General features: G+C 49.1%; 1 protein-coding gene across 1 annotated transcript in view; it reads right to left on the bottom strand.

Moving 5' to 3' along the window:
* IL2RB (interleukin 2 receptor, beta) overlaps positions 1-7,149 on the bottom strand; it is an 11,650-nt gene extending 4,501 nt beyond the window's left edge. The window contains exons 1-6 of the mRNA XM_009586997.1: positions 7,068-7,149; positions 6,609-6,735; positions 4,957-5,062; positions 3,666-3,774; positions 2,169-2,317; positions 1,582-1,753 (exon numbers count right to left, since the gene is read on the bottom strand). Coding sequence (XP_009585292.1) covers positions 1,582-1,753; positions 2,169-2,317; positions 3,666-3,774; positions 4,957-5,062; positions 6,609-6,735; positions 7,068-7,149 — 745 coding nt within the window. The remainder of the gene's footprint in view (positions 1-1,581; positions 1,754-2,168; positions 2,318-3,665; positions 3,775-4,956; positions 5,063-6,608; positions 6,736-7,067) is intronic.
* Positions 7,150-10,241: the final 3,092 nt, after the last annotated feature.

Below are 10,241 nucleotides of genomic sequence, written 5' to 3'. Positions count from 1 at the left end.
TTTGTGCTGAACAGCTTGAACTCCCTGTTCATAACAGCACCACAGCTGGGGGTTGCCAAACATGAAGTGCCACAGTCTACCGGTTGAAGCATCCATCAACCTGTGTGTTTTGTTGCAAAGGAAAGCAGGGAGTCCTAAAATCAGCGTAAGTGGGATTGGGCACTTGAAACACCATTATCAGTCAGTGGGGGAGATAGAGTCATAGGATTCATGGGCCTTTGAGAAGGCAGCAGGACCAAGGATGGAGAAGGTTAGAGGTCAAGGGGCTGGCTTCTTTCTTTGGAGAGGTGTAGGAAACCTTTAGGAGGCTAGGAAGGTTACAGCTTTCCACCACATGATGATTTTGGTACTCAGATTGTAGGGTTAGGAGAAAGAGACTGAGTTCCTACATTGCCAGTGCTGCCAGCACTCCTCAGGCTTGTCTGGCATTATCTCAAACTTTTCTTAATCTGTCTCTTTCACACACATCTCCCCAGTGCACTTTTGCTTGGTCTTGCTATTCTGGTGCCTGTCTCCTCTGCCTGCCATCCCCATCTCCCTCTATCCCTAGTACCCCTTGGTCTGGGCCTGCAGAGCTCTTCTGTAGTAGTTGTGAGGGAGCAGAGACAAATAAAATAAGGAGGAGACATTTTTAGGACATTCTTTCTTTGCCTGTCCTTGAGATGCTACTCAGATCACTTTGTCTCCTCTGCCTCTGGTACCCTGGTTATCTTTGGGTCTTGGTTGCTATGACAACTGGTTGCGGCTGTATCCTATTCATTGACATCACACGCTGTCAAAATTTGATCGCCACAGCAACACAATGCCCTTTCTAAACATAGCTCCTCTGTTTATACCAGCACCAGGCACAACAGGGAGGGGCTGAGCAGTGGCAGAGTGGGGGCGACATGAGAAGGAATAACCTCTATCTGCTTATTTTTTGGAAAAGAAATTACAGAGACCACAGCCAATGACTCACCGAAGAGACTTGCTCAGGGCACTATCTTTCAAGGCTGGAGATGTCCTCTGTGCTGTGGTTCATGGTAATGACTTACGCAAGTCTCAGCAGACCTTTTTGGAAGGGACTTACATGCATGTAAGTCTCTTTCATTCTCCGTGAGACTTTGCTTCCTAGGCTCAGGTCTCCGTTGGTTAAGAGCTGAGTACTCTCTTTCACTGCATTTCACTGATCAATGGCTCCAATGAACTGGGCCATTTTAGAAAGCTGGATTTATGTTCCTAGGTCCCAGGAGCACCTGGGAAAATGCCAGTCCTGGCCACTGCTTCTGCAGGTTAGACATCTGGCCTTACTGCTCTAGGGAAGCATTCCCTGATTTACATCTTGTGGATTTTACCTGGCTTCTGGAAGTCAGAGGGGCTCTTTTGGGGTCAGGGGGTCTTTGCCCTTAAGCCCTGTTGAGCCAGCCTGACCTAACAGATTAGGAGAGACAGATCGTTTCCGACCTTTCTATTGCTCTTTGATTAACACAATCCTCCCTATTCATCTTCATCCAGCTTCTCAGCCTGCTTGGCCCTTCTACTTTGTTTTCCCTGAGTCCCCTTTTCCCCCTCCAAGCCAGACTGCCTGACTCTGATCCTTACGGTCAGCATGTGTCCTCCACAGTATTGTCTCGCTCCAGTCGCTCCACACGCCTTTGTAGGTACTTGAGGCACTCGGCCTTGCACGGACAGCTGCCTCGTATTTGAAGTCGGGGGAGAGGCTTTCAAACACCACCCACATCTGGTCCTGCACAATGGTGAAGTTTCTGGCCTCCTGGGAGTAGGGCAAAATTAGAGCATCATCAACACCCTGGCTTACAGCCTCACATACCCATCTCTTCTGAGGCCCTCACAGAGTACCTCAGATCCCTACACCTTGTGCACTGCTCGTTCACCCTGGAGGAAAAACTTTCTTCACTTCGCTTTTTTATCCCTTTCAGGTCTGTCCTGGAGCTATCTGGATTTCCTTGTGACAGCACTAAGTAAAATAGGATTCCCGTCTGCCTCCATGTCATCACCAAACACTGGCAGCAGGTGACACAGATAAGAGGGTGGGAGGTGTCATCTGCTCTCCAGCTTCACCAAAACTGGTTTTGTCCTGAGGGGAGTCCCAGGAGCAAGTCCTGGGCGACGTAAAGAAGACCAGGATTCGTGTGGTGACAGGTCCCAGTGCCCCACCCTGTACTCACCTCCCAGGACTGACTCGTGGTTCGGTACCGCACTTGGTATTCCCGCTCCCCATCCAAATAGTGAGAGGAAATATTCAGGCTCCATGTTAAGTTGTAGGTGTTTTCAGTTTTGCTAACCAGCTGAAGATTTCCCGGAGGCCTCAGCTTTACTGGAAAGAGAGAAGGAGCAGAGCTGGTACCTCCACACTGTCTGTCCGTAACAGTACTCTGCCGCAAACCCCGTCGCAGCAGGGTTGGTGTCTTGGCTGTGCTCACAGACTCCAGCCAGCCACGGCCACATATGAGTTCGTTAGTGAGTTCCCCCTCTCTGTTCCTCCTTCTTCCCCACTGTCACTGAAGGGAAAAGGCCTGTTGTCTCTGGACTATGTTAAAGGCAGCTCCTCCTGTGAGCCTGTGAGAGTGGCCCCTGCAGTCAGTGCAATCAGTCCCACATGGCCATGCCTCCTATCTCACAGGGGTGATCCACAAGGCAATTGTACGGACAGGAATGGAGCATGGTTGTAGACCTCATCGCGCTCTACAGCTACCTGAAGGAGGTTGTAGCGAGGTGGGGGTTGGTCTCTTCTACCAAGTAACTGGCGATAGGATGAGAGGAAATGGCCTCAAGTTGCGCCAAGGGAGGTTTAGACTGGACATTAGGAAAAACTTCTTTACTGAAAGAGTGGTCAGGCCTTGGAACAGGCTGCCCAGGGAAGTGGTAGAGTCACCATCCCTGGAAGTATTTAAAAGACGTGTAGATGAGGCGCTTAGGGACATGGTTTAGTGGGCATGGTGGTGTTGGGTTAACGGTTGGACTTGATGATCTTAGAGGGCTTTTCCAACCTTAATGATTCTATGATTCTATAATTCTATGGTTGGGGTGACAGCTGCTTCCCAGCTGCTCTTTCAGAGAGCTACAGCCACAGAGAATGGAGTTACACAGACTGTCTGGGCTGATCCTTCCCAATCCCTGACTCCAGCCATGCCTTCCTATGCCTCACCTTGCAGCAGCTCTATTGGACCTCTCTTTGAGCCAGGTACACTCACACATCCAGAAAAAAAACGACCCAAGCAGATGTTTTTCTGCTGGATTAGTGAGTTGAATCCTTTCCGCAAAGACTGATGCATGCCAAAGCTGGCTTAAAGGAGAGTGGAAGCAAGTAAGAGGGGCAGGGAAAAAGCAGCAAGACTTTCCCTCCTTCTTGCAGCATGCATTTTTCAGGAGGTCAGCTGAGCTGTCATTGCCTGATTGAAGCCAGAACTCCTCGTGCAAAGCACTCTCATTCAACAGTGTCCCAGACACAGGACAGGACAGGAAGTGGCTGGCATGACATTGCACATTAGAGGTGCAAGTGGCAGGAGTCAACGTGGTTCATCTGTGCTAGTTGTAGTAGGGGACTAGGAAAAGAGACAAGTCTAAAATCAGTTGTGGGTGTTGCATAGGGGTGGATAGGGAAGAGAAATTAGTTATCATTTCACGGGGAAGCTTCAGGGACTGCAAGACAGATGAGTACTCACTATTTGCAAGTGGTCTGAAATCTTCTATTCGCACAGGTATAGATCTATTCTCTCCAATCTGGCAATGGACAGACACTGTAAGACGGTCTGCAGTGGTGAAGCATTGAGTCTGCAAGGAAAATTTACCATTACTGACACCGAAGCCTCATCAATAAGCATTCATATTTCTAAGCATTGCCTATGCATAAGAGGTTTAGGAATACTTGACAATAAATATGGATGATATTTGTGGCTGAAAAGCATAAGCCTCAGTGGTCAGTGAGGAACCAAAGATTTATACTTGATGTAGTTGGATTTTTTTTGTCCATTGGCGAGAAGGGCACGAAATATTGTGATATGCTAGTTTGCTAGGATTGCTGTATGTACTGACTAAGCAGGAAAAATGGTACTTTCTATGAGTGACATTTATAGAGGAAAAATATTTTTACTAAAACATTTTGTGTTCATTGGTAAGATTGAGACGACATTAGTATTAAATACTACTCTTGAAATGCAATGGTAGTAAAGAGCCACATACATCATACAGTATTAAATAAGCAATAGGGAAATTAGCTTGATTGGAAAGAAAAGATTTTGGAGCTGTTTACCAACCCTGCAACTTGTCTTTGCACATGATGTGCAAATGTAAGAAAGCTTGTCTGTCGTTAGAACTGGTTGTGACTTTATCAAGAAGGAGAATTAGCTCATATTTGGATGGTTTTTTTCTGAAACCACAAGGACTACAGTAATTCTGGATATGACTGAAGGAAGTACATAATGAGTCTAAAAAAGACAGATTTAAACAAAGAATAATAGCTAGAAGATTTGCATCACCATTAGCTCCAGTGATGTGTCGCTGTTGCATCTTGCATTTGAAACATCTAACCAGGCTTCACAGTAGTTAATGATCTGAAAAATGGTACTGACTTCTTCAAGGAAAATGAGGTCATAGAGGTGACCTCAGAGCTGGTGGTGATGTCCATCCCTCCTCAGAGGAAGGGATTAGGGCCAAACCCAGGTAATTGAGACAGGGGACACTGCATGTGATCTATCTGTCCTGCACCTCTTCTGCATGTGTCAGGACAGCATGGCCCGGCTCACAATGAAGCCAATCCTCCCAGCAGAGGAACCCACATGGGCAATGCATTATCAACAGCACACAACTTCAAGCCCAACCCCAGAACTGGAGTCAGGGATTAGGTTGGGGCTTTTTATACTGCTCCTGGGTGTCACCTTCTTTATACACCCCAAATCCACATACAAATCCTTTCCACCTTATCACTAGCCAGGACATCGCAGATGAATTACTCACATTACTGTTTTTGCTGAAGGTCTTGATGCATCTCCTCAGTCCCGTCATGTGTTCTGCCTTGGGTAATTCACAGTGCTCCTTGAATTTTTCAGGTAAGGGAAATAACCTGGGTTTTAAGCAGGAGAAGTCCAGTGAGCTGGGGAGGCTGTTTTGTATTTAGTCAAACTTTACGTAACGCTAAAGGTTTTTCAAAGCATTTTGCATCCTACCATATTTGCTGAACAGGTTACGGCAAGGATGTAATCGTACTTTCTCTCCCTACTCAGACAAATTTTATGTGCTGGCACATGGAGAGTCAATGCATCCCAGTTATTTCAAGCCAAAGATAACATTAGGTTTCCAGTTTCCAAGTCCTCACAAAACCCTCTTGCTACCTTCTCTTCTTCTCGTTGATATCAGAGGGCATGCAGAGCCCAAACACACCCGCTTGCCCACACCTGTGCCAATGTGGCCCTGGAAGACAGGTGCCCGTTTCAGTCCCTCTAGAGTTTACAGGTCTCCTTCAAGCCACTGACAGTGCTGTAGGATCTCAGATACCGAGTGAGATGTATCTTCTGAACCAGGTCACATCCCAGTCAGCCAGGATTGTACGTCACACTTGGCAGCGCTACGCCATGACCTCTCTTCTGCTCTGACAAGTGCGGCTGGACAGCCTAAGCTGAGCTATAACACAGGGGGTGACAGGGTGGGAGAGCATCTCTATGGGGTTGCAGCTGAGAGGGTATCAGACTGAGCTGTCTGCTCCAGACCAGATCAAGCCTGGGACTTGCTGATGCTGGGAGAGGTGGTGTCCTAAAGCCCTGGTCAAACAATGGCACAGTTCCAGATCCAGCCCAAATTCCAGCCCCAGTCTCTGTGATTCACACCCATGGAGCAACATAAATGTTTTGGCTTTCTAGGTCCATGTATCAGGCCCCAGAATATATTTGCCCATCTCACCCCGTTGGAGGTGTCTCTATGACAGTCACGAGCGACCCACCCACTGTCAGAATCACATTGAGCCTCTCCTTATGATAGGCACCCAGGGAAGCCCTGGGGCGGGCTGGTAAGTCTCTTGGCGGAAGATGTCATACCTGGAGACCACAGAGACTCAGCCAGCCCCCACTGCGGTACTGGTCACACACCTACCCCTCTGCTGGGAGACACGTGGGAGAGGAAAACATCATGAACTGAGAGACATGAAAGGCCAGGGAAGATAAGGGGAACAATATTTTCCTTCATTTATTGTTTCTTAGAGTGCAACATCCCAGCTCATCCTGGCAATGGGCAAATGGCCTCTGTAAAACTTTAATTCCACCCTCCTCCACCCCCATCTCTACACATCCTCCTTTTTCATTGAAAATGCCTTTCAGTCCAGAGGGTGGCTACCAAGGAAGAGGGATTTTTTGGGAAATGAAGCACGGACAGAGCTATGGAGCTGGAAGATGGGCTGCGTTAGGCAGTTTAGGACTGTCAGATGGCAAACACTAAGCAGTAGCCAACATCTCAGCCCACATGGGGTTAGAAAAAGAGTTCAAGACAAAGACCTCGGCTCTGTGACTCCACTACACCTGGCCTGGGGAGGGGGACCCTACATTTTTGTTAAGTGGTAAACTTTCCAGGACACTGTTAATTCAAAGCCTTGGCTTTCCTCAGCCTCTCCAGTCACCCACCTGTCACAAAAAGCTAACTTTGATAAGATCTCCAACTGGCATGGTGCTTCAACCAGGTCCCTGCCTGGGTTCCAGTCGCAGAAAAGAGCCGCCCGCGAGTCATACCAACAAGTTAGGCTGGAGGTGCCTGCCAGCAGAGAAGAGATGGACAGCAACATGGCTGAATTAGCAATGATGTTTGGCATTAACCATCACCCCCGCCAATTCTGCCCCATCCCAAACTACAGACTGACTCCTCTGCTGGATAACTGTCTCCAAGTAAGAAAGGCAAAGCCACGCACTTCTCTATATCCTTGGAGGTTGATGTGCTCATAAGAGACCTTTAGCTATTGCAACCTCCTTTGGATGTATGTTACAACATGAGCATTGCACAGCAACACACCATGCCACACACACTCCTCTGGCTGACCCCCCTCCCTGTTTGCCCAGCCAGCACGGGAGAAGGGAATCACTTCTTACCTTGTGCCAAGTCTGATGCCAGCAAGAGAGGCGTGAGGCTGAACAGCCAGAGGTGACACAGAAGCAGCAAAGAGGGCTTCATCTGTACTGGCGACACACTGAAAGAGAGAAGATGCCCCCCCAACATAGCTCAGCAATGCAAATTAGGAAGATGTCATCTCACAGGAGGCATCCACTGTCCTAGGGCAGAGCCAGTGCCAATATTCCAGGCTCAGAAACGCATACCCTTTCCACTCTGGAGTCTGTGCTTTTCCCTCAGCACCTCATTGTTTTCCTGCCTTCGGTGCTTCGCTCGGCACTGAAGCTGTTCACAGGAGTAATGCCTTCTGGAAATGTGTGTGAGTGCACAGCAGTCTGCGTGTGTTGTTTCAGGCTGCTTGCTGACTCAGGTAGAGAGTGCTGCCTTGGTTGCACGCGGCTTGTGCTTTGAAGAGCTTCTTTTTTTGGTAAGCCTTAGGGCTGAAATAACTAGGTGCTTGCTGAGTAAGAGGGGTCTCTGGCTGCAACTGACAAAAGTTAGTTGCACATCTCATGGCTTAGAAGGTAGATTTTGAATGGCTTCTTTGGGACAGGGAGAGAAATCAGGGAGAAGGAATTTAGCAGGCTCTGGAAAGTCAAAGCTTTACCATATGACAAAATATTATATGGTCACGCACAAACCATGCACCATCCTCGCCAGGTAGACCCTGCACTGCCTTGGAAGGAGCCGTGCTTTTAGGTGTAGCAGAAAATTTGGGCTTTGCAATTAGGAAACTCTGCGGCGCCCCTCATCCACCCGTGGCACCCAGGGAGACTCCTTGTCTTACAAAGCCTGTACAGCCATGCTCCGTATTAGACAGACTGGGCTTACGGGCTTCTCATCCAAGCCTCCCCCTATCCCCATCCACCTAGGCACCCACTCGAAGTCTGCCTTTGCCGACAGGAGAAGGGACCACCCTCACCTCTCAGCAAGCCTGGAGCCCAGGCAGAGCTGAGCAAAACAAGACAGAGTCCTGTTGAACCCTGCTGCGACTGCCAGGGGAGTGGGAAGACGGGGTTTATAAAGGGCTGGCGTGAGGCATAATATCTATTCCCGTTGTGATAAAAGATTAGGTTCAGAGGAAGAAAACCATGACGACAATGCATTAACAGACAAAGGGGAGAGAAAGAGAGAGAAAGAAAGCAGGCAGCACAGTTGTGAGATGTGGGGTATGATTTGAGAGGACTGTGGAGAGACAGAGAGATAAATACGTGCTCAGCCCTCCCCAACGGCGAGATTCAGTTTGTCAGACCGAAACTCCTTCCAAGACGCTTTTCAGATCAGCCACCCCCGTGTGGGATAGAGCTGGCATCGCCCCCTTTACCTTCCAGCTCCAGGCACCCGGCAGTCGAGATGAAGGGAGTCCCCGGGGACCGGGTCGCGAGGTTGGATGGAAGCAGGTGCTGGACATCAAACAGTGAGGGGAACAGGGAGGGGGAAAGGGGAGAGTGATGGAGAGAGATATCCTAGTTCAGTGCATGTCCAGCCATCAGCCATCAGCTGCTGGAGTGAGAGAGGTGCCTCCAGCCCGGCAGTTCTGCTACAGAGCCGTTCCTCTTGTACGTGCGTGGTCTCTCTCTGCCTTCTCCCTCTCACCTTTGCACAGGAAGCTGCTGCTTGCTTGCCTTGTCAGACTGAGACGAGGCCTCGAAGTATCGAAAAGGCTAGTGAGGCCGAGAATAAAAAGCCCCAAACCACGTCCTACTTCCTGCTGGTAAAGCAATAGGTGCAGAAACAAGGGTGGAGGGATCAGGTGTTAGCTTGCTGTGCTCAGATATACTGGGACCAGTTTGTAACTATTGCTGGGAAGCAAAAGAGAGAGAGAGAATGACCCGTCCTCTTGGGACACCAGCAAGAGACCCATAGCTTCCTCTTTCAGACACCCAGACAGACCACTCATATCTCTCTCAGGATCTGCACACGTGCACAGATCACTTTGAAACCAGGGATGGGAGTCAATCTGCAGTAGAAATACCATGGACCACTTTGTGAAAAATAACTCGAGTTATTGACCTAAGCAACAGCAGAACGAAACCAGCCTCCCCACCAGTGCCCCAGTTTCAGAAGATCCATCCTGGGTCAGAGCGGGAGTGGAACGAGGGCAGTGTTGAGTGTAAGCAAGCTTGAGGCACAACCATTACGTTTGCAGATAGTGTGACACCACAGGAACACCCATCCTGTGGCCTCCCTACCCAGCCAAGCACCCCACTCGCTCCACAGAAGGAAGAATCACACCCTCCAACCTGAGCTTTGCAGCCAGTCCAGACAGGCAGCACCAACCCGCAGTAGCTGCAGTGCCTGTTTGGCACAGCTTGTCCATTCAACAGGCCGGAACAGATGCAAGAAAATATGTCCACCTTCTTCCAAAGCTCACCTTTGCAGATGGATAACCCCTCACAGGCCTTGCCAGGAACGTTTAGTTTTAGAAGATCCTTTTGCCACAGGCAGGTGTCTTCTCCAGCACACATTGCCCTCACCTCCCAAGCCAAGAGAGATGCACAAATGCAAATCCACAGCCCGATGCTTGCCCGGTTCACAGATGAGCATGCACATGCATACATGTCCCCACACACCTCTCTCTTTCCATACACAAATACAATTCTCTGAAGTGCAGCACATCATGTTTCCTGTCTGGTCTGGGCTGCACGAAGATGGCCGCTGGTGTGGGGCCAGAAGATGACAATCTCCTTTTATACACACAGTGGTCACTACGCTCTGTGCTCCTCACCTTTCTCTCTTAGAGCTCAAGGCCCAAGCTCAGGTACAGCAAGCTTGTTTTGCTGACCAAACGTTGCCAGAGGTTAATCTCAAGTCTCCAGGCAGTTCCTTTTTGAGGACTCTGTAAACCTGGAGGATGGGGCCTCCTTTAACAACAAAGGGATCTTGGTTTCAGGTAGTGGAAAAAGGGTGTGGGAGGAGGATGAGTTTTTAGTCACAGGCAGCCCAGCCCAGAGACTGGATCTCAGCAGATATTAGACCTCAAAATGAAATAGTGTTGGAGCAAAACAGTGATTTGAAGGCATGGGCGGAGCCATTTTGAAGGAGTTTGCAATAGCGGATCCTCATGGCCATTTCTGGGAAAGCATTGCAGTTAATCCAGCATCAAGCACTCACTTAGCCAGCGTTCCGGAGTGCAACACCTCTTTCCTCATCAC

The sequence above is a fragment of the Fulmarus glacialis genome, unplaced genomic scaffold (genome assembly GCF_000690835.1).
Source record: "Fulmarus glacialis isolate BGI_N327 unplaced genomic scaffold, ASM69083v1 scaffold14031, whole genome shotgun sequence".
Lineage (NCBI taxonomy): Eukaryota > Metazoa > Chordata > Aves > Procellariiformes > Procellariidae > Fulmarus > Fulmarus glacialis.
The sequence above is the reverse complement of the archived record's forward strand: the minus strand, read 5'-3'. Positions and strand labels throughout refer to the sequence as shown.